At 40.6% G+C, this 25,018-nt stretch overlaps 3 protein-coding genes across 3 annotated transcripts; all 3 read right to left on the bottom strand.

The window, feature by feature from the left end:
• Positions 1 to 51: 51 nt before the first annotated feature.
• On the bottom strand, positions 52 to 3,122 carry LOC134078667 (hatching enzyme 1.2-like). Its single transcript, XM_062534773.1, has 7 exons — positions 3,038 to 3,122; positions 2,564 to 2,614; positions 2,050 to 2,193; positions 1,803 to 1,920; positions 917 to 1,095; positions 612 to 693; positions 52 to 187 (listed from the first exon to the last, which is right to left on the bottom strand). Exons 1-7 carry the CDS (start codon positions 3,120 to 3,122, stop codon positions 52 to 54), a joined length of 795 nt encoding a protein of 264 aa, XP_062390757.1.
• A 4,796-nt stretch (positions 3,123 to 7,918) lies between these two features.
• LOC134089745 (hatching enzyme 1.2-like) lies at positions 7,919 to 11,015 on the bottom strand. Its single transcript, XM_062544190.1, has 8 exons — positions 10,949 to 11,015; positions 10,502 to 10,525; positions 10,350 to 10,400; positions 10,124 to 10,258; positions 9,655 to 9,772; positions 8,970 to 9,148; positions 8,383 to 8,464; positions 7,919 to 8,057 (listed from the first exon to the last, which is right to left on the bottom strand). The coding sequence occupies exons 1-8, from the start codon at positions 11,013 to 11,015 to the stop codon at positions 7,919 to 7,921; spliced, it is 795 nt and encodes a 264-aa protein (XP_062400174.1).
• A 3,002-nt stretch (positions 11,016 to 14,017) lies between these two features.
• LOC134078663 (hatching enzyme 1.2-like) lies at positions 14,018 to 25,018 on the bottom strand. The gene is made up of 9 exons (XM_062534762.1): positions 24,952 to 25,018; positions 24,693 to 24,716; positions 24,533 to 24,583; positions 17,885 to 18,019; positions 17,447 to 17,564; positions 16,989 to 17,167; positions 16,396 to 16,477; positions 14,814 to 14,941; positions 14,018 to 14,151 (listed from the first exon to the last, which is right to left on the bottom strand). Exons 1-9 carry the CDS (start codon positions 25,016 to 25,018, stop codon positions 14,018 to 14,020), a joined length of 918 nt encoding a protein of 305 aa, XP_062390746.1.

Raw genomic sequence — 25,018 nt, 5'->3', positions numbered from 1 at the left:
ACTCAAACACAGCCAAATATATGTAAGATAAATATATGCTATTGGTTTAGATCACTCACCACACTTATAGAGTCTGTTGACCTTCACAATGTCTGTGTCTGACATGTCAGTCCTCTGTCCGATCTTAGCATTGGGATCAGGAATCGGGGTGATGGTATCCTTACCATAGGATGTCGTATAGGCAGTTCTGTATCACACACACACACACACACATGCTCAAAATAATCTGTGTCAGCAGTGGCTCACTCAGAGGTATTATCAAGTTTGTGTGAAAAACTGTTGAGCCAACTAGCTAACAACTACAGAAATAGACTTGAAGTGCAGACATCAAAGCCAAGCACAGGCTGGGTGTTGCTGTGCTCTTTCTGCTGTGCTACTGTGCTAGGCTTGGTCTGTGGGCCGGCGGGCCGGTGCACTAACAAACGGAAAGTCTCGTGATCATGCTCATGAAGAAGCTGACTGACCAATTGAGGAGCGTGGTATAAAAAAAAAGTACACACTAAAGCTGTAGGAGAAGCTCTGCAGAGAAACCTGCAAGTGTAAAGCGAGAAAACGGTGAAGAAATCACCAAACCTGCATCGTTCCTCTTTAACAGTTCTATTTCACCTCACCTTCCGTAGTGCATCACTGAGCCGTAGTCGTATTTTGTGTTCAGATTATTGGTGTTCTTTTTGGCAAAGTTGCTGGAAGCACCTGTGAATAGAAAGTGGGATTGCTCGATTTGAAGTTTTGTTTAAAAACAAACAAAAAAGTTGAAACTCCCATCGCAATTGAAATACCACAATCAGAAGTATGAGGAAAGGTGCTTTAAAAAGAAAGGCTATAGATCTAAGGTTTTGTGAACTTTTGAAACTAGCGTATTTAAGCCAATGATTTCAAATGTGTTTAAAGTCAAATCCAATGGATATTTTCCCACCCTTTGGGACATTCTCCCAGTTGATCCTGACGTACTCGTCCCGATCGCTCCTGGTGTGCTCATGGTGGAAGCCGAGGGCGTGAAGAAGCTCGTGCTGAATGATACCCTGGTAAATGCAGCCGTTCACGCTCAGGGAGACCTTCTGTTTGCCACCACTGCGCCCAATGGAGGACCAGCACCTGTGGAGATCAGATGGGACGCCACACCAGAAAGCGTGCAAACTTGTCAGTTGGTGCGTTCCTTTAACCTAAGTTTAACCTACTGTCAACCGATTATACAGTACACTCTTAGGGGGGGGGGGGGGGGGGGAAGTGCTGTATAGAAATAAAAATGGTTCTATCGCACGCTTCATATATGGCACCCCTAAATGGTTCTAGAATGGTTCTAGGTTCTAAATGGTTTAAAGCCTGCATGGTTCTATATAGCACCTAAGGAACCCTTTTTTTAAGAGTGATGTACTGTATGTGTATGTGTATAATGCCGTAATGTGCCCATGCTTTTGTCCACATATAGTGATAACACACGTGTTAAAGCATAGGCTGGGCTGAGGTTTGGAATTGGATTAGAACAATTCTAGTAATTTTAGGCACATTTCACATGCTTCCAGTTCTATACAGCAGTGGTAAGGTATTTAAAAAGTTGTAGGTTTGATACAAGAGACCTACTGACTTAATATGTATTTCTGTGATTAGCAAAATTAGCACCTTTTGATACAAGCATTTCCTTGAAAAAGAGTTGATGTAGCTGGATTACCGAGCCGCCAAGTGCAGCAAAAATGATAATTTATAGAAATCTAAAAAGCAAAATCTTCAAAAATGGGGAAAATATATATTTATCTCTTATGCTAAATAATTATATAATGCTACAATTATATTATGCTACTCACCCAGTTTTGGACTCAATGCTGAGGTAATCTACTTGATCGTTGTGAGGAACAAATCGGATGCAAGTCTTCTCATGGAATACTTGCATGGCCTTCTCAATAATAGCTCTCTCATTGGCATCTGTGGCAAAGATAAGACACCAACATGGTAAATATTATAGTAAAATCATACCTGTAAACATGTACTTATGTCAGTTTGTTTGGGGGGGGGGGGGGGGGGGGTTATTATATTTCTGTTTTTACTACTCACAGAAGTAGTCATTGATTTGATATGGTACTTCCACATGTCCTGATGGTAACTTCTTCCACCTGCAGTCCCAGAAAGAATAGCACTTCCTGGCGTTCCTTCCTCTTGCCAGGGCAATGTCTCCCTCTACTAGTAACCCAGAGATCCCTTTGAGGGGGCAAGACAAATCTGGATTTAAATCAGTGTTTTCTTTTCTCTTCCCCATGTTGTTGGAGCCGAGTTGCACCAATCACATTAGTGAATCTGATGTACTGTAGGTGGGTCAGAGGCCAGCTAAACAGACGACGACAGCGCTACATTGAAGCCCGGAATCAGTCAGTAAACATTGCTTGTAGTGTTATCCAATTGCGTGCAGTGATATTTTCAAATGCATGCATGGTGCCTTCCCTCGAGTTCGGCCATTGTCATTACTCATAGCCAGACCCTAAATCTTTCTAGATTTGAGTCTAGATTTCCAGGTTACGTTTTAAAGTGCAATTATTTCCAAAGAGAAGCAGTTGTAAACGCCATGGCCTACCTCTGTTTGCATCCAGGATTCTTGTGGAGATGTCAACGAATGCATTCAGTTCTACAGGTGGAACACCAAAAACACAGTGTTATCCTCTTTTGGCCAATCAGCAACCAAGCCAGTATTGCCAGTAGTGTGCAAGTTCATTAAAGAGATCCCGAGGACAAACTTACCCTCTGACTGGTCCTGCGGGTGAGGAGAACAAATATAGAGTGATTTCAGGGGTATCATGTTAATGGCCAGTCAGCATGCTTCTTACAATTTGTTGATTTAAGTTCAATTTAAAATGGAACGTATGGTGTGAACATGTGAGATGTGAGAATTACAAATTAATCAACTAGTTAGATTATGCAAGTAAGCTCTGATCTGTGAATACAAGGCAGTATAATGTAAAAACAAGCGCTGTGTCTGTACAGGTTGTGTAAGAATTGATCAGGTCAAAATTTCAATGGATTGAACAAAAATCAATAATTAAAATAAAACCAGTTTCTCCAGGTCTTACCTCTTGAGCCAGGACCTGCGAGAGGCCCAGCAGCAGAACCAAAATGGAGGCCAGTTTCCTGTACATTCTGCTCTTGGTGCTGTCTGGAGATGCAACTGCAGATGACCCAGATGATGTGCCTGGATCACTGCCAAGTAAGAGCTTATATAGCGGCCTCCTCAAGGAGTGACCACTGGTGGGCTTAGGTTAACGCCAACATCACGTACCTATGCGTTTGAATTGGGGGGATTACCTGATTATGCCGATTACCTGTGCCCAGGTTTAGACAAGGACATTATGACTGAGACCAAAGGAAGCGAGACCTACAGAAGGTGGGAACAAAGGACTTTACACAGCTATCAACATCAGATTGTACATTTTGAAATAGACGCCTGGTGTTATTTAGGCCTTTAAGTAATAGGAGCCTGATATTCTCAATTACTTGTAGACCAGTAGATGATTTTTTGTTTTCTTGTTTTGCACAAAGACACTAAGACCAGAGCAAATGGTGTCTTTGCCAAAGGAGTGTCCCTTAAAGTTTTTTCAGTAACACCTTGGCTTTGTTTGTGAAGCTCCCTCTCAACACACATTAGCAAGCAAATGTCCTCAGTACTTGGGAAGTGTTAGTGGTCAGTGCAGAAGTAAGTGCTACTAATACAGAAGTGGTTCTTTGAGTGATACTTAAAAGTTGATGGTGAATGTATTGTATTTTGATATTAGGCTTGCGTAGAGCCCTCATCAATGGGGCATAAACATGGTTACATTTATTTGCTTCAACTGACAACAACTTCTTCGAATAGTATTTTACTAGGTTGGCATCTCTTTAGACACTTTTTAGCTCCAGCTCTCCAAACTGCATGGTATTCTTGCATGGATTCTTGTTTTAAGCACGTGCCACAGATTCTCAATGAATTGAGGTCTGGTCTCTGTGTAGGCCAATCCAGGACCCTGACGTTTTGGACCACTTTTCACATATGCTTTGGGTCATTATCATGCTGAAAGACCCAGCAGCACCCTATGCCTAGACCAAGAGCAGACGTCCTGATGTTATCCCTCAAAATGTCAACATAATCTTTCTTTTTCATGATCACATGCACCCAAACAAACTGTGTCTGAGACCGCAAAACAGACCCATAACATGATGCTCCCACCACCATGCTTCTCTGTGGGAACTGCACTTTTATGATTATACAGTAGGCCTTCCCTTTTTTTTGCCGAACATAGGCAACATCCATGTGCCCAAACAGCTCCAGTTTGATCTCATCAGACCAAAGACAGTTTTCCAAAACTATTTTTTTTACTTTTAAATGTGCATGGGCAAAGTTCAGTCTGACTTTGAAGTATCGCTTTTGGAGTTATGTTTTTTTTCTCTCAGCCGATGACTTTAGAAGCCTCCATGATAAAAAGCCCTCGCTACTGTCTTCCTCCAGACTTCAACCCCAGAGGTCTCAACTATCATTTTGGCAGAGGTGTGGGGATTCTTGCTAACATCTCTGATGATTTTTTTTCTCTAGAGATTGAGATATGTAGCATTTTAATCCATGCCCAGGTTTGCTATGCATAAACTTGGAACTTTTTGTTCTTTGTAATGATGCCTCGCACAGCTGTTCTAGAGACTGTGAATCATCCTGAAATTACAGCATAGCCTTCCCCCATAATAGACCTCAATGATTTTCTTTCTGAGGGCCAAACTGATTTCTTTCATCTTCAGCATGCCTGTAAAGGCGGTCCCCTCTCAGACAGGTGTTCAAGTGGCTGTAGGCCTGTTCCTTGGAGTCCTTAGGTACTGTAAACAATCAATGCCGATAGGACGTTCAGGTGTTGTCTGGCACTAATTGATGGCAAAGGTGCGGCTTGAAAGGTGACAGGCTGGGTGTGTGTTTAAAAGCAAAACAAAACCATAGTGATGGAAATTTTAGGGAGAATTTAGAGTAATGTTCCAAAATTTCAGGGAGGTTAGTCATTTTGGCCTCAACTGTACATATTACTGTATATACTGATGATGTTTTGAGATGGTCAGTTGTCTTATTCAGAAGCTATACCCTTTTGAAATAAGTCTATATGGTGATTTTCCTGTAAAAAAAAACATGTATTACCCTCTTGGATGATATGCAAAAGAACCGCACTCACTAGTTTGTTATCTTTTTATTCTTTATTGTAGCACCATGACTAAAAACAAACGCGTTTCGGCGTCAAGCCGTCCTCTCTGCAAACTTACCCTCTTGGATGGACAGCATGTTTTTACCACTTCCTCAGTCTGATGATGGAAATAACTGAGAAAAATTTCAACTGAGCGAATCAGAATGGTAAACTTGACTACCCCTCTGGAAGGAGAACATGGGGTGCAACCCCAATTTTTTCTGTTAATGACAATTCGTGAGCTAAGAATGATAAGGTTCTGTCTCCACTTTTGGTCGAAATTGAGTTTTTGACATCATCTGATCCATTAGGGGTTTATTAATGTCTGTGTGGTGTTATTTTTGTAAAAAAAAAGGTACTACATAACAGTTTTGCTAGCTATGTAAAAACTTTGATGCTCAATATGTCAGAACTACCCTAAACGGAGATATAGAACCGTACAATTCTAAACTCATAAATTGTATGCCACCCTGTAATCAACAGCTTAAAAGTATTAGATTTAACTCTTCTGTTTTATTGTCACCATGAAACACGCCTGAGAGTTGTTGTCATTCCAGGAGCATATTTCACACATTTGCACAGTAAATTTCAGTCAGACAGATTGAAGATTGATATTTTATTTCACTCCAGCAGTTTTAGTCCTTATATAGAATTACATACAGTACTGTAAATATTTTTTCAAATGGTGTAGAGAAGGTGGCCACTGAAAGTATTGCGCCTGTTTCCATCAGTGTAGATGACTCTCCTTTGCCACATCTCAATGTACACCTGGTCTGCTGGTTCCAACAGAAGAGTGACTGAGTTAGTTGTGGTGTCTTCTGTGTCCTGTCGTCGAGGTGCATTATCTGTCGCCGAGACAACCATTTTCCCGTTCTTCATCAACTTTACCCCAGAAGCACTTTTCCGCCATGGGTTGAAAACAACAAAGGTGAAAAAGTAGACCCCTTTCACAGGAGCTTTGAATATGCCTGTTAAAAATACCAAAACAGTTTTACTTAATTGAAAAACCATCCCAAAATGATTACGAGTTGAAAATACTTACTAGATTGAAAATAATTGTGATGCACATAAAGTTGACTTCCCTCAACATTCTAATCACAAGTAGTATATCAGTTTTTAAATAATGTGATTACCTGTTTTTGGATCATAGGCACTCCCAACATTTGTGATCACATTCTCATATTTTAGTAGGAAATCCTCTTTGAAAGGTCCAATGAGTTTACGTGGTTTCTTACTCTGTAGTGTAGCAGAGAAAGCCACTGCATAGGACAAGAAGAATAATTTAGGACATAGTATTGAACATGTTATAATTAAAACTAGTTCTATAAATGGGACCACTGATCACATATTGACTCTATAAAGCACGTGGGTTAAAACAATTTAAATCTCTCTGCATCCAGCATTGTTAACAACCAGCAGAGTGTCATTTTCTGACATTTCTCACCTTTAGTCTCCAGTGTCTGGTTGAGATTGTGCAGTTGTCTTTCTAGGGCTAAAAAAAACGAAGTTTAATGAAGTTAACAGGCTTTTCAGTGCTTAACGCTTAAAGTAAGCATCCATCCATAGTTCAGAATCGCGCATTGTTTTCTATCTCCAGTTCACATTACCTTTATGTTGGCCGACCAGACTCTTCACTTTGGTCTCCGTAACCTCCAAGCGTCTCATCAGCTCCTTAAGAGTTTCATTATTTCTGGTTTCAGCATCTGTGGAGAGAAAAGAGCTTGCTTGTGTTTCTGTCATAGTGAGACCAGACAATCAACTCTGGAGATTCATCATCTTTGCAGACTTCTTTGTGTGCCATTGAATGACTTTAGGGGTTTCTGTGCCATTAATGTTTTTGTTAATACTATTAACCTGAGTATTAGCAGCATTTCTAAAACGGATAGTTCTGGTCCTTGATTATGATTGGCTGAATCGCGATCAATGCCGTTGTAAATTTCACGATAACCTCACACCTTGTCCGCATTTCGTTCTATAGTAATGCGCTACCACAAAACTAGCACAAAAGTTAGAGTGGCTGCGTCTCGTTGTTGCATGGCAACCATTCATATGGAGGGAATATACTGTATTTCTTGGTGTAGGAATAATTATCTTTGAATACATTGTTACTCTTTCGTTGTTGTGCCTTTGTTTCATGAAATCTTGCTAGATCGACGTAGTAACCATTTTAAGAAAGCAAAAAGCCACCCGAGGCTTTAGCCACTCCGATTCCCGTTGTGCCTAACAACGCTCCCTAGCTGTTCGATTATACAGTATAAACCACGCCCTCTCGGGGCTTATTGCTATCTAATCCCCCTCCACTCTAGAACACAGGTTCAGGTATTCCATTGTACCTACAGCCAATTGAGGCTCCATACACACGTAGCCGGGTATCTGCTAAAAACGAAGATATTTGTCTACCTTTGGACCTGTCATTCACATGAAAACGCATCATAAACACATTTTTTTTAAAAAACTCCGGGCAAAGTGAAGATTTGCGAATACTCCGTTTATGCATTCGCGTGTAGACAGAGATAACCGGAGTTCTGAATTTTCGAACGTCAGAATATGCACAAAAACAACAAATCGGCTCTGAAGTCAAACGTGCTACCTTTGTTCACTGCAAAAGCATGGATCTGAGGGCCCTGAAAACGCATGAAAATCAATTTCCAAAATATGATTTTACATTGTCAACTTAAGCATGTCTTCCAACATTTTTGGAGTTGACTATTTCTTGGTTTGACTCAGTTACCTGCCATCAGTCTTCACCACTCACCCTCACACTCATACAGCCTGTTGATCTTCACAATGTCGATCTCTGACAGGTCACCCCGCTGTCCGATCCTCACATTGGGGTTAGGAATCGGGGTGATGGTGTCATTACGATTTTTTGAAAAGGCTTTCCTGAAATCCATGAAAAAGTGAAGGCATTTACATTAAGGTACATGTATGTTAGCGTGAGAGCCAGCCGAACTTAGTCACGCCCCCACATAATTTTAAGTCAGGAAGTTCAGTCTGGAAATCTGCCCGAAGCAAAGCTCTTCGAACCCATCAATTTATCTGGGCGGGTTTTGTATGATGATGGACAGATGAGTGACACAGCCTCACATTGTAAACATTAGTACAAAATGTTGCTATAATAATTATAATGTTTGTGCTTGTCAAGTGATGCATCACTTGAGTAAACATTTCTACTCTATGCAGTTTAACACGTGTATTTTGTGCTCACCTGCCATAGTGCATGACGGAACCATAGTCATATGCTGTGTTCAGGTTATTAGTGTTATGCTTGGCAAAGTTGTTGGAAAAACCTGTGAGAAGAAAGTGGAATTGTTAGTCTACTAATGACCGCCGCTAGCGTAGCAGTCATATAGGGTCATTTACTTCCTGAATTTTTGTTCAACGAGTCCCGGGGCACATGAAACTTGGTGGGCATGTAGACCCTGTAGACTTCTATGGAAAAATTATGTTTGGTCCCCGGGGACCATTCAATCCCTGCGCAACCCAAAAATTGGGTTGTGCGGGGGTGCTACTAGCTACGCTAGCTATAGTGGCGGTCATAATAATGTGTTTCATAGCGCAGCACTGCCGTTTGTGCGTGCAATGGGAACCCCACTTTTTCCAAGTCTGGTCTCCAAAAATATGGAAGGAGGGGAAAGAAAAGAGTACACTTTCTTGAGAAATAAACACAAATGTTTTTCTGAGTTTAATATTCTTTATCCGTTTGCTAAAGAATATAATTTTGAAGCCAAACTTATGTCTTACTATATTTCTATGCACACATATATTACCACAATAAGTGGATTTTTTTCTCACCTTCTCGGATGTTTTCAAAGTTGATCTTGACGTACTTGTCCCGATCACTTCTAGTTTGCTCATGGTGGAAGCCGAGGGCGTGAAGAAGCTCGTGCTGAACGATACCTTTGTAGACACAGCCGTTCACGCTCAGCGAGACTGTTTGTGCGCCACCAGTCCTTCCAACGTACGACCAGCACCTACATAAAGAGGACACCTTTCATTCATGGCCTCGTCGATCAATGTGTGTATTCAGTAATCTGCAAGCGTGGAAGGGCAAGGGAGACTTGTGATGGATTTAGATATGGGTGACATGGACTGCAACCAAGAACACCATTTTGTGGGAGAAAAAAATATATAATTTGCACATTTGGTTTTGTAGCTTTCATTTGCACATCAGTCAGTGACATTATGTCACCGCTTCCTAAGCTTCCACTGATAGAGATGGATGACAACACCAAGGTTGTGGAATACGTGTAAGGATATTTGTAAAAAAAAAAGAAACAAAGTGAAACCATGAAAAACCGTGCTTGTTTGTTTTCCTGACTTTAAACAAAATACACAAACACAAAACATTTGACTCTTTCTGCACTTTCCGTGTGTATCATGATTTATGATGTTGATGAAGGAGTAAAAGTAACACTACCACAAACTTCAGCTTCAAAATATTTCTGACAAGAATCATACACATTGTCACAGCTCTTACCCGCCTTGAGACAGAATTCTGATGAAGTCTTTTTGTTTGTCGTAAGGCACAAAACGAATGCAGGTCTTCTCATGGAAGGTCTGTAAAGCCTTCTCAATAACAGCCTTCTTCTGAGATGCTTCGGGAAAAAAAACATTATATCAACATGTTAATACGCTATTGATTAAGTCAGTCAAATCAATTGCATGAACTCTGATGAAGATGTAAACCATTGAAACCTCAGTCTTTTTGCTGCACCAATCAGAAACTGAAAAAAATAATGAGGAACATCAACATCTGTGTGCTCTGGTGATCGTGTTCCTTTTGTCTACATGAACTAATTGATGTTTGAAAACTCACATGATCGACACATTACTGACCAGAGTCTCAGCATACATTCATCCTCACAAACATAGTATCTAGTTTCTCTCTCTATACACACACACACACACACACACACACACACACACTGACCATTCCTACAACTTACAAAAAGCATCAGAAACATTGTACGGCACTTCAACAAGTCCGGATGGTGACTTCTTCCACTTGCAATTACTGCACTTCCTGGCGTTCCTGTCTCTTGGAATGGCCACGTCTCCCTCCATCAGGAACCCTGAGATTTCTTTGGGGAGAAAGTTTGTACCATATCAGTTCTCTTCTGTCTTATATGGAGTGTACACTTTTATAGATGTATCTAGAAGCACTAGTCTTACTTTGGTTTGCTTCCAGGATTCTTGTAGAGATGTCAACTTCCTCGTCAATTTCTATTGAAGAAATAACACCAAGCACGCAACGTTATCTTCAGTATCTACATCAAAACAATTGGCAGTGTGTGACGAAGACACACAGAAGATGACACACTCACCCTCTGTACTGGATGGGTCCTGGTGATGGAAGAAGGACATCATGTGGAGTGAGTTCAGAGGTATGAGAGTTGGATAATAACAGGATGTTAGAATCAGTCAATACACTCTCCATGAATACTTCGTTATTAACTATCAGGAACATACAGATGGAAATGAAAAATAACATATAGCAGAGCAAGACAATAACAACTTGTAAACTTGTAAGACAGTTGAAAACTGTGTCTGTAGATGTTGTGCAGTTCCTCTGGGTCCCCCTCATCCCTCTTTTTATCTATCCTTCCTTCCTTCCTCGGTCCTCGTTCCCACTGATCTAAGGAATGATGGGGCAGCAACAATGTCTATCCATTGTACTTTATACTGTAGATCAGTGGGAACGAGCTGGAGCACCGAGGAAGGAAGGAAAGGAGGATAGATAAAAAGACGAATGAGAGGGGCCCTTGGTCTTACCTCTTGAGCCAGGACCTGCGAGAGGCCTAGCAACAGAACCAAAATGGAGGCTAGTTTCCTGTGCATGATGCGTTTGTGCTGTCTGGAGATGCAACTGCAGATGACCCTTCACCAGGAGTGAAGCTGTGCCTAGACCACTGTCCAGTAAGGGTATATATAGTGCCCTCCTAAAGGAGTGTCCTCTGGTGGACTTAGATTAATGTCAACATCAACCACTTAAATAAGGGTGGAGACGTCTCGGATCACAATGTTTTTGTAGAAAATTAGTTCAGACAAGAACATGACTAAGATGAAAGGCAAACTAACATGCTGAAAAAGGCAAACACTTGAGTCTTATAGGCTATTCTGATTAAATGTTTGTGTAATCAAATGATTATATATTATTATGCCTTGTAAACAGCAAAATATGGTATAAGTAAGTATACTCTTTTGATCCCGTTAAGGAAATTCAGTGCATTTATCTCAATCCGTGAATAGTGAAACACACACAGCACACAGTGAGGTGAAGCACACACCAACCCGCAGCAGTGAGCTGCCTGCCCAACAGCAGCGCTCGGGGAGCAGTGAGGGGCTAGTGAATTGATTTATTCTGCTGTGAAGTTCAGCAAACATTCAGATTCAAAAGAAGTTTTTTTTTTCTTAGTTGTAGCTGCTACACTGTGGATTTCTTGGGTTAATTTTTTTTTGGGGGGGGGGGGGGGATTCGTATGGATGTAAATATTTCACTTTTGCCCCAAAAAATCATTCACATAGTGGCCAGCAGTATTGTACCTGTTCCCGTCAGTTCAGATGACTGGTTGCAAGTATCTCAATCTCTGTACATTTGGTCTGCCGGTTCCAACAGAAGAGTCACAGGCCCAATCCGAATGTGAGCCCTGAGGACTAAGTAAGTATTTTTTTTATTTGTATAGCGCATTTAACGTGCACAGACTGCAACTCAAAGCGCTTTACACACAAGACAGAGATAGTGCCGATCGGAGCGGCGTTGTCGCCAGCGTACCCGTGACAACAAGGCGATGGCGATGTTTGATAACAAAGACTTTGCTGACAGTTGCATCATGCACGTGTGTTGTGCTGTTGTTTATCTTTGTAATTTCTGGATTTTCCTATGGTCTCTGCGGTAAATGTCACAATACTTTGAACTGTGGGTAATTCCCTTAGGTGAAGTCTGCACCAATGCAGACTCACGGAAAGGGCTCGGTAAGTGTGTACTCAAGCCCTCACGCCTTTCAAAATTCAATATGACAGCCCTAAGCCTTTACAAATTTTGTGAGAACGGGCACCAAAGTCTGTGAATCTGAGTCCAGACATTGGAATGGGCCATAGAGTAAGTCTTTGTTAGTCAGAATTAGCTTTGCAAATTGTAAACTTTATTACTTTAAAATGTATTTAGGCTAATTGTATGTCACCATGTAGATGAAAGCTTAAATGTATTATTCGATCTAACGTTTCTGTTTTGTCATCCCATGAAACGTGCTGTTACGTACCTGAAAGTTAAAAAAAAAATCCACTAACGGTCTTTCCGGGTGCTTATTTCAGTATATTTTTGTCGTTTACCCTTGCAGAAAGAGAGGTGAAATGGCAGGGGAAATGAGTCAGTAGCTTAGCATTGTGATTACCTCAGGGGGAGATCTGAGCGGGTTGCTAGAGAGTAGCTCAAACACATTCTACTCAAACAATCTGTTCCTTCAAGAACAGGATCATACAATATCCCTCCTCACCCGCCTTGAAACTAGACCACACGTACGGTATGCACTTTTCTTGCTGTTGCTGTTCATATTTTATTTTGGAATGAGCTACTCTCTTGTTGTAAACAGTACCAACAATTGTGTTGTGCATAATGATGTATTTTGTCTTTTATGTGTTTTTTGCATGTATTTTGTTTGAACAGCAGCCCATTAGATTACATGCGAGATTGTGCATTCTGCAAAATGAATTCTGCTTAACGCTATTATGACAGGACAGATTGATGGATATTTTATTTCACTTCAACAGTTTTAATACTTTCTGTAAATAGAATGACAGGACAGATTGAAGATGGATGATTTATTTCACTTCAACATTTTTAGTACTTTCTGTGAATAGAATGACATAGGGTAAATATTTACATTTTATTTTTTAAGAGAAAATCATTCAAATGGTGTAGAGAAGGTGGCCACTGAAAGTATTGCGCCTGTTTCCATCAGTATAGATAACTTTGCTTTGCCACATCTCAATGTACACCTGGTCTGCTGGTTCCAACAGAAGAGTGACTGAGTTAGTCGTGGTGTCTTCTGTGTCCTGTTTTTGAGGTGCATTATCTGTCGCCGAGACAACCATTTCCCCATTCTTCATCAACTTTACCCCAGAAGCACTTTTCCGCCGTGGGTTGAAAACGACAAAGGTGAAAAAGTAGACCCCTTTCACGGGAGCTTTGAATATGCCTGTTAAAAATACCAAAACAGTTTTACTTGAAAAAAACATCCCAAAATGATTACAGTTGAAAATACTTGAAACAAAATGTATTGCACACAAAGTTGAGTTCCCTCAACATTCTAACCACAAGTAGTATATCAGTTTAAATAATGTGATTACCTGTTTTGGGATCATAGGCACTCCCAACATTTGTGATCACAGTATCATATTTCAGAAGGAAATCTTCTTTGAAAGGTCCAATGATTTTTTGTGTTGTGTTACTCTGTAGTGTAGCAGAGAAAGCCACTGCATAGGACAAGAAGAATCATTCAGGACACATGAAATAGTTATGAACATTTTATATAAGATATTTCTGCAACTGAGACCACGGATAGATCACATATTGACTCTATAAAGCACGTGGGTTACAGCAATTTAAATCTCTCTGCTTCCAGCACTATTAACAACCAGCAGAGTGTGTCATTTTCTGTCATTTCTCACCTTTAGTCACCTTTAGTCTCCCGTGGTTGAGATTGTCCAGTTGCTTTTCTAGGGCTAAAAAAAAACAAGTTTAATTAAGTTAAATGGCTTTTCAAGCCAAGGACGATAACTTTAATGCCTTACTTTTTACTTTTTAGCCTTATTAACGCTTAAAGTAAGCATCCATCTATAATTCAGAATCGCATTGTTTTCTTTCTCCAGTTCACATTACCTTTATTTTGGCCGACCAGACTCTTCACTTTGGTCTCTGTGATCTCCAAGCGTCTTATCAGCTCCTCAAGAGTTTCATTACTGATGGTTTTAGTGACTGTGGAGAGAAACGAGCTTGTTGTTTCTGCCACACAGAGCCCAGACAATCCGCTCTGGAGAATAATCATCTTTGTGTGCCATTGAATGACTTTAGGGGTTTCTACACCCTTTTCTTGAGCACCACCATATCTTAATTGAATTTTCTATAATAGTTTAAAATAGAATTTTCTAGGATTGTTCCGGTCCTTGATTGTGATTGACTGAATCGCGTTCGATGTCGTAAATATCACGATAACCTCACACCTTGACCGCATTTCATTCTATAGTAATGCGCTACCACAAAACGAGTACAAAAGCTAGAGTGGCTGCGTCTCGTTCATTCATATGGAAGGAATATATTTCTTGGCGGAAGAATGATCTGAGTACATTGTTACATTTTCATTGCTGTGCCTTTGTTTCTCCGCTTTGCGTCGTGCCTAACAACACCCCTTAGCTGTTCAACGGTATAACCCACGGCCTCTGGGGGCTTATTGCTTAATTGCTCTAAGTCTCAATTTAGGCAAGCTATGCGGCTCGTCTAGAGGTCCATAACTCTGCGAAGGAATAACCAATTCCATTATCAATATATAACTTGGACATGACAACACATGTGGCAAACAAGCTGGTTGACGATATTTCTTGGTTTGATTCAGTTGCCTGCCATCAGTCTTCACCACTCACCCTCACACTTATACAGCCTGTTGATCTTCACAATGTCGATCTCTGACAAATCTCTCCGCTGTCCGATGCTCACATTGGAATTAGGAATCGGGGTGATGGTGTCCTTCTTATTTTTTGAAAAGGCTTTTCTGAAGTCCATGAAAAAGTGAAACATTTACATAATTATATGTTAGCCTGAGAGCCAGCCGAACATTGCCCCGTCCACAACATTGGAGATCGGGAAGTTCTATCTGGAATTGGTCCGTTGAGCAGTAGGCCTAACTATGCCCGAACCAGAGCTGTTCGAACCAATCAAATTATCTGGGCGGGCTTTGTATGATGATGGACAGATGAGCGACACAGCCTCGTCTATCACGTCATCTGAGCACGAAACATATATTTCCAAGCGATTTCGCCTTTTATTTACACTAAAGCATTAACATCACCTTTACCAAAACATTAACCCTCATCTTGTCCTTGGGGTCAATTTGACCCCAAGCAATGTTTAACATCATAAAATATATGGTTCACTTTTTTTGTTTTGCTTCAAGTTTCATGACTTTTCCTCATTTGAAGGGTACAACAGAGTAAACATGAAATTTGCACAAAAATATGTTTCCAATGTCCTGTAAAAAAAATAGTTACGTTGGTGGTATTGGGGTCAATTTGACCCCATTTTTATGAAACATGAGGAAAATGAATATTTGACACATTATGGATATTATTATTGTAATAGTATGAGAACATGTAGTTATTATCATTATTGCATATACAAGTACATATTACATATAAGTTATTTTGGCAGGTCTGAAAAAGTCCAAAAAGTCAGCCTTTGGGCTGTTGACACTGGATTGGCCATATTGCCAGCCAGGGTTCCAGGGTTCATAAAGGGGTGTGGGGGGGGGGGGGTGGGATTGTTTTGTAGGGCTTTTGATGGTGGTTATGACACTCTTGTTAAGTACCTACCACAAAAAAAACTGGGTAAAAAAAAATATTTTAATCATTTTTTGAGAGTTTTTTTAGCTGGGGTCAAATTGACCCCAAGGATAACGAACGTCGGCAAGATTTGAGGACAACATGAGGGTTAATTTACACGAATACACTACCCTGCTACTTACAAACAAGCCAGCCCTGGCGTCTGTAGGCTACAGCACTATACAAGCTAGTCTCCATACAATCGCTCACATCAGCTTCCTCCCCAAGCAGGTTACTTAGCTAGCTAGTTTAACGTTCTTTATTCACCTCCAAAAAGGTTGTAGTTAATAGTTCCACAAGTCCCCGAAGGCACATGATTTTAAATACATTATCGTAAAAGCACTATAATTAGACTAAAAGACTAAAATCTTTTTTGTTCGGAAATTCTAAAACAACGATGCTTTTTAATACACCAAAATAACATTTGATAAATGAACCTTATATTTTTCAGTTGCCATAGGTATATTTGAACAGAATCTGGTTTGGTTCTTACCGGGGCTTTTAGAATCGACCCATCGACCACTGCACAATTTTTCTTTAAGTCTATCCAATTGAGTGCAGCGGAATGTATCATTTGAGTTAACATTTCTACTCTACGCAGTTTGAAAAAAAAAGATTTTCATCTCACCTGCTGTAGTGCATGACGGATCCATAGTCATACGCCGTGTTCAGGTTATTAGTGGAATACTTTGCAAAGTTTTGGGAAACGCCTGTGAGAAGAAAGTGGAATTGTTAGTCTAATTAAAGTGTGTTTTTGTCCTTTTGAAGGGGACCTCACATTGCACATGACATGCACTGTCTGCCGCTATTGCTCGTCCCGAGGATTCTTGTTATGCTTGCCGTCGGGCTCAGCGCAAAATTCCTATGATTGACAGGGCACTGCGGTTAGAGTTCTACATAGTAGAACTTCGACTGCGGCACGTGCAAGAGCGGCAAGATGGCGTTGACCAGTTATTGTGTGTGCAAACCATTGAAAGTGATGTGTTTCACAGCGCAGTGTTGCCGTCTGTGAGTACAATGTGAATCCCACTTTTTCCAGGTCTGGCATCCAAAAATATGGAAGGAGGGGAAAAGAAAATAACATTTTCTGGAGAATGAAGAATAAACTCTTTTTTTAATGAGATTTAGCTGTTTGTTAAAGAACACAATGTTGAAGCCAAACTTAAATCTTATTATGTGTGCATAGAAATATAGTATCATAAGTGTTTTTCTTTTTCCAACCTGCTTGGATGTTTTCCCAGTTGATCTTGACGTACTTGTCCCGATCACCTCTAGTCTGCTCATGGAGGAAGCCGAGGGCGTGAAGCAGCTCGTGCTGAACGACACCCTTGTAAACACAGCCGTGCTTGTTCAGCGAGATGGTTTGTCCTCCGCTTCTCCTTCCAAGCGAGGAGTAGCACCTGCATAGAGGGGACACCTTTCATTCATCGACATTTCGGTCAATGTGTCTATTCAGTAATCTGCAATTATTGAAGAGCAAGGAAGACTTGTGATGGATTTAGATATGGGTGACATGGGCCGCAACCAAGAACACCATTTTTTGGGAGGAAAAGAAGTTTCATTTCATGCAGCGTGAATCGTGATTCTTGGTGTTGATGAAGGAGTAAAAGTAACACTACCACAACTTTCAGCTTCAAAATATTTCTGACAAGAATCGTGCACATTGTCACAGCTCTTACCCGTCATGAGACTGAATTCTGATGAAGCTCGTCTGTTTGACGTAAGGCACAAAACGAATGCAGGTCTTCTCATGGAAGGTTTGCATAGCCTTCTGAATAACAGCCTTATTCTGGGTAGCTTTGAGGGGAAAAGCATTATAGCATTACATGTTAATAAGTTATTAACTAATTCATTCAAATCAATTGCATGGACTCTGATGAAAATTGTAAACCACTGAAATCTCAGTATTTATGCTGCACCAATCAGAAATGGGGAAAAAATAATAATAAGGAACATCAACATCTGTGTGCTCTGGTGATCTTGTTCTTTTTGTCTGCATTAACTAATTGATGTTTGAAAACTCACATGATTGAATATAATATATATATATATATATATATGTATGTACAGTATACACACACTCACACACACACACATTATTAAGTCCCACAACTTACTAAAATCTTTAGATACACTGTACGGCACTTCCACAAGTCCGGATGGTGACTTCCTCCACATGCAATTCCCGCACTTCATGGCATTCCTGTCTCTTGGAATGGCCACGTCTCCCTCCATCAGGAACCCTGAGATTTCTTTGGGGAGAAAGTTTGTGCCAAATTAGGGGTTTCTCGTCTCTCCATATGTTGAGTGTTCACTTTTATAGATGTATCTAGAAGCACAAAGCCTCACTTTGGTTGGCTTCCAGGATTCTTGTAGAGATGTCAACTTCATCGTCAATTTCTATTGAAGAGATAACACCAAACACGCAACGTTATCTTCAGTATCTACATCACAACAACTGACCTGTAGGGAGCTGTGTCTGACAAAGACACACAGAAGATGACACACTCACCCTCTGTACTGGATGGGTCCTGGTGATGAGAAGGACATCATGTGGAGTGAGTTCAGAGGTATGAGAGTTGGATAATAATAGGATGTTAGAATCAGTCAATACACTCTCCATTAATACTTTGTTATTGACTATCAGGAACATACAGATGGAAATGAAAAATAACATATAGCAGAGCAAGACAATAACAACTTGTAAACTTATAAGACTTCTAAAAAAACTGTGTCTGTAGATGTTGTGCAGTTCCTCTGGGGGCCCCCCTCATTCGTCTTTTTATCTATCCTCCCTTCCTTCCTCGGTCCTCGTTCCCACTGATTTAAAGAATGGTGGGGCGGCAATGATGTCTATCCATTGAACTTTATAGATCAGTGGGAACGAGCTGGAGGACCGAGGAAGGAAGGAAGAGAGGATAGATGAAAAGACGAATGAGAGGGGCCCTAGGTCTTACCTCTTGAGCCAGGACCTGCGAGAGGCCCAGCAGCAGAACCAAAATGGAGGCCAGTTTCCTGTACATGCTGCTTTAGGTGCTGTCTGGAGATGCAACTGCAGATGACCCTTCACCAGGAGTGAAGCTGTGCCTACACCACTGTCCAGTAAGGGTATATATAGTGCCCTCCTAAAGGAGTGTCCTCTGGTGGGCTTAGATTAATGTCAACATCAACCACTTCAATAAGGGTGGAGACGTCTCGGGTCACAATGTTTTTGTAGACAATTAGTTTAGACAAGAACATAACTAAGAGGAAAGGCAACCTAACATGAGGTTGGCAAACACTCTAAAACACTTGAAAAGCATATAAAACCTTGTTAGGCTACTTTCTCATCACATTTTGAAATTCACACAGAAAGGGGAATTCTCCCGTTTGCGCGCTAATTGCGCGTAAGCTTTTTTTTACGCGCTGAAATTGGTCACCTCAGTGTTACGCGGATTCTCCCATCTCCGCTTTTGTCACACCCACATCGCGCAAGTTCGAAAGCAAAGCGGCCTTATGAAAGAGGCGTGATTTATTTAAAAAGGAACCAGGCTGATCTGAAAACGTGGAATGTTGACTTTCTCATTGACCTTCTGAATGCCATTTAAATCCAGAAAGAACCCAAACCAGTCTTTAATTTTGAAAAGGTAAGCATGTTGAACTTAATGTAGAACAGCCAGTAAAATGGTGTGTCATCACATAGCCTAACAAAGAATTGACTTCACGAAATTTCACTTTTGCTTTGAGGTTTCTAAAGAGTCAAGACATGCTTGAGGTGTAGATTTATAATTCAAAAACTCGCTGTTGACAAAAAGGTTTCGCTGGCAGCTGCCTCTAATAATATCAATTTATCTATGCTAACAATTCTGTAGACTGACACCTTCGAACACAGTAGAGAGACTGGCATAACATGTCCAATCTCCATTACAAACTAATCAAGAGACAGGAGAATATTTCCAAAAATGGCGGAATATCCCTTTAACACAGGTTAAATCTGTCATTTACGCGTGATAGAGGGAGTTACACATTTTGGGTGGAGCAACCCCAGAATCTGTGCGTATTCTGCCATGGCTTTAAAGGATATTCCGCCAATTTTGGAAATAAGCTAATTTTCCACCTCCCCTCGAGCAAAACAATCGATATTTACCTTTTTCCCGTTCATCCAGCCATTCTGTGAGTCTGGCGATACAACTCTTAGCCACAGCCTAGCATAGATAATTGAATCGGCACGGCGCACATTATGTGTGGCCCAATTAGATGACAATTGTTTTTTAATCAGAAGATGTTCCTCTGTCCAGCAACAGTAAAACCATCCACCAAAGCCACTGCGAATGTGAGATAATGCCTCCTAAAAATGACCAATTTTAGAGGGATGAAAATTCTGCTTTCAGTGGTGCAGATAACCCCCTAGTGCACCTTTTGGTCTTTAAAACTATCCTAAGCTCTATGGAAACATAAAGCTCATGTTCATATCTTTATCAGGATAATCAGGGTAGAAATGGCAATTTCAGTCATTTTCAGCCATGAATTGTTGGATTTTTGAGGTTCTCTGAGAGGGGCCCCAGAACTCCGCAACAAAAAAGAGTTTGAGGGTTTTAAGTATATGGCTGTTCATAGTTCCACATACTTATCACATATAGAGAGCCGAAGTCACGCCCTTCTACTTCCGGTCTATGGGACCTATTTTACGATTTTTTATGCATGGGAGTCAATGGAGAGATAACAATTATTTTTTGGTCCCGTTCGAGTTGGACCGTGCATTTCACATATGATGTGTGGGAATTTAAAAGATAATTTTTCACATTAATAAAGTTCTGTTGTTCATTAGACTTTAAAAGTTATCTAAGTTTTGTGCGAATCCGTTCAGTGGACTACATTTCTCGTCTCAAACGATGCACGTCACCAACTGAGCCACCAACTAGCAAACGAGAGGCTGGCTAGTTAGCTAGCTATTATGCTAGTTAACGGTTACATCTTGCTGCCAGCTAAGTCACTTAACAGTAGTGTTTGTACAGTCTATGAATGAAATACAACTTATCTGATGTGTTTAATCCTCTGACTCATGATATTTTCATCGGCAAGGGGGAAGCTCAAATAAGACCTGTTGCTGGCGCCCGTGGCTGTGAATTGGTCTAACGTCACTAACGCGACTGATGTGTTTGTAGTCGTTGGAAACACGATCTTTCACAATGTTGTAATTCACTAGTTACGACATACTTTTCAAATGTCTTTACATGAAAAATTGTCATTAAAATTGACAAACATCATAGGCCTATGGGTAATTCAAGGCACAAGACAATCGGGACCAGAAAATAATTTATATTTCTCCATTGACTGCCATTGAAAAAAAATCCAAAGATAGGTCCCATGGAGGCAATCGGAAGGGGCGGGACTTCGGCTCTCTATAGAGAATGGGAATGTGACGTCGCGGACATTTCGCGGTCGCGGACATTTCGCGGTTGCGCCGCGGTGGCGTCTGGGATACGTGAGGCCACTTGTACGCTGCTGCCAATGCTGTACCATTGTAAACATCGTAAAACATTGCTAACTCGCTGTTTCTAACACTGTTTTTCACACATCATGGGACGAACCTGTTGTGTTGTTGGATGTAACGTCCGTGCCCACGATCGTCAGGTAAAAAAAATCAACAACCGAGTGTCTTTGTATTACTTTCAGGGTCTCACGTCCACTCTCCAGACGGTCTGTCATAGGGATCCATGTTACCGATCAAAGATATCTTTTCTATATAACGTTTCCTCGCGTCTGGCAGGAGCTTGTCTCTGTACGGTCCATTACTACTTCTACTACTAGTTTTTAGCAAAGCAGCCTAAATGTTTACATCTAGTGTTACTGTTTTGGCTAGCCGATCTTGTTCGAAATATCATAGGTTTCCATAGGTTTCTTGTTTATAATTCGCGCCGCGGCCTCACCTAATGGAGGAAAACGCCCTTTTTGTCCCAGAATGCACTGCGCCGCTAACTTCCGTTCCCATTCTCTATCCACGATATTCCGCAGCCAACAATGGGGGTCGCCATGACACCGAGACGGTTTTCTATTTCCGGCGAAGCTGCATTGTATCTGTTTTAACGTGACGGTTTACGGTGCTTAACATATTATAACGCATATAAAAGTCAACTTTTCTATTTTATATCGGTTATATGTGATGCAGTATATACATGCTGAGGGCAGAATTGTCAACATTTCGAACAAAATCTAAGTTGAGGCATAACCTAGTTTGCTATGGAGAACGCACATGTTAACAGAATGAACGGAAGTTGAAAACAGTATCGTAACCATCGCAACGATACATATTTCCGGGTTAAGGAAAGAGGTGGATACAAAGTATGAGCCGATTTGGCCGACCCCCATCTTCCTACCTCCTGTTGGTTTTGCCTGGTTTTCTTGTGCAATGACTCTTAATGTAAAAATTACCGGAAATCTTAGTCACTTTTAAGCATGATGCTAGCAGGCGAGAAGCTAATGGTCTAATCCGATTCTATGATCTATGCTAGGCTGTAGCTAACTGCCTATGGCAAGTTGCATTGTAAGTTAGCTCAGGGGTAGCAAAGATCAAAGTGTGCCATCTTCACCTATCGAAGATCACAGTATCCACTAGACGGCAGTGGACAAAACTGTGTAGTGAAAAACGTTTGTATTTCCAATTTCTTCGTCCCCATGAGAGTTGAACAGGTGCGAAAATTCAAAATCCCCATGTTATTTTCCCATAGAAAAAATGACAAGATACCGGATTTCCTTATATGGGCAAAGGTGGTGGCTTTTTTGTAGGCGAACTTCAGAGGTCTATTGAGGTCTATGAGAGTGTCGCCACTCTGTTTTATCTACCGCTCTGGCAATACCCCGCTCGCCAAACAGAATCTAGACCCACACGTACGGTATGCACTTTTCTTCCTGTTGCTGTTGATATCTTATGTTGGAGTGAGTCTTGTTGTACCAAACAAGTACCACCAATTGTGTTGTGTATAATGATGTATTTTGTCACTTCTTATCTTTTTTGTACAAGTCAGTGCAGACTCTCACTATTTTGGAAAGAACAGTTGTATGGAAAATATTTCAAAATAATATAAAATATTTTGATAAAAATACTTAACAACACCGCAAATATTATTTTTATACAGGCCTTAAACATTGACATTTGAACAGCAGTCCATTAGATCACTGAGATTATGCACCCTGAATGAATTCTGCTTAATGCAACTATGACAGGACAGATTGAAAATGGATGATTTATTTCACTTTAGCAGTTTTAGCACTTTATGTAAATAGAATGACAGTGTAAATATTTCAATCGTACTTTTTACATTAAAGTCATTCACATGGTGTAGAGGAGGTGGCCACTGAAAGTATTGCGCCTGTTTCCATCAGTGTAGATAACTCTCCTTTGCCACATCTCAATGTACACCTGGTCTGCTGGTTCCAACAGAAGAGTGACTGAGTTAGTTGTGGTGTCTTCTGTGTCCTGTCGTCGAGGTGCATTATCTGTCGCTGAGACAACCATTTCCCCGTTCTTCATCAACTTTACCCCAGAAGCACTTTTCCGCCGTGGGTTGAAAACGACAAAGGTGAAAAAGTAAACCCCTTTCACGGGCGCTTTGAATATACCTGTTAAAAAAATACCAAAACAGTCTTACTAGATTGAAAAACCATCCCAAAATTAGTACGAGTTGAAAATACTTTGATTGAAAAATCTATCTAAAATTGTGATGCGCATTGAGTTCCCTCAACATTATAACAAGTATAGAAATTTAAAAACACTTGTGATTACCTGTTTTGGGATCATAGGCACTCCCAACATTTGTGATCACATTCTCATATTTTAGTAGGAAATCTTCTTTGAAAGGTCCAATGATTTTTTGTGTTGTGTTACTCTGTAGTGTAGCAGAGAAAGCCACTGCATAGGACAAGAAGACTCATTCAGGACACATGAAATAGTATTGAACATGTTATAATTAAAGTAAGTTCTGCAAATGGGACCACTGTTAGATCACATGTTGACTCATATACTGTATATTACAGCACATGGGTTACAGCAATTTAAATCTCTCTGCATCCAGCACTGTTAACAACCAGCAGAGTGTAATTTTCTGACATTTCTCACCTTTAGTCTCCCGTGTCTGGTTGAGATTGTCCAGTAGCTTTTCTAGGGCTAAACCAACAAATTCAATGAGATTAAAGGGCTTTTCAATATAAAGATAACGATCATAAAATATTGTTCTTGTTAATATGAATGATGATCTTCAGAAACTATAACGATAATTACATGAAGAACGTTATCGTTGGGCATCACTTTCAGAGTAACACAAAACTAACAGCCAATCAGAATCCATCAAATTTTAGCTATCACATCCATTAACACAAGGAGAGACTTTGCTGCTCATTGGTCAATATGGGCGCTTTTATCGTTTTTGGTTATAGTTATATGTTTATCGTTATAATTACTGTTCTTGGTGTGAACGGCCCTTCATGCTTAAAGTATGCATCCATCCATAATTCAGAATAATGCATTGTTTTCTATCTCCAGTTCACATTACCTTTACTTTGGCAAACTAGACTCTTCACTTGTGTCTCTGTGATCTCCAACCGTCTCATTAGCTTCTTAAGAATCTCATTATTGCTGGTTTCAGCGTCTGTGGAGGGAAACACAGACACAAACAGAGACCAAACAAACCCGTTCTGGATAAACATCATCTTTGCAGACCTCTTTGTGTGCCATTGAATGATTTTAAGGTTTTTAATATAATAGTAGATGTATCTAAGCACGGTCTTACTTTGGTTGGCTTCCAGGATTCTTGTAGAGATGTCAACTTCCTCGTCAATTTCTATTGAAGGAATAACACCAAACACGCAACGTTATCTTCATTATCTACATCACAACAACTGACCTGTAGGGAGCAGTGTGTGACAAAGACACACAGATGACACACTCACCCTCTGTACTGGATGGGTCCTGGTGATGAGAAGAACATCATGTGGAGTGAGTTCAGAGGTATGAGAGTTGGATAATAACAGGATGTTAGAATCAGTCAATACACTCTCCATGAATACTGTGTTACTGACTATCGGGAACACACGGATTGAAATAAGCATGGGAAAGAACATAGTAGTGTAAGACAAAGACACAACTTGTAAACTTGTAAGACTTCTAAAAACTTTGTCTGTAGATGTTGGGCAGTTCCTCCAGGTCTTACCTCTTGAGCCAGGACCTGCGAGAGGCCCAGCAGCAGAACCAAAATGGAGGCCAGTTTCCTGTACAT

The sequence above is a fragment of the Sardina pilchardus genome, chromosome 1, assembly GCF_963854185.1.
Source record: "Sardina pilchardus chromosome 1, fSarPil1.1, whole genome shotgun sequence".
NCBI lineage: Eukaryota > Metazoa > Chordata > Actinopteri > Clupeiformes > Clupeidae > Sardina > Sardina pilchardus.
Note: the sequence above shows the minus strand (reverse complement) of the source record. Positions and strands in the feature narration are given on the sequence as shown.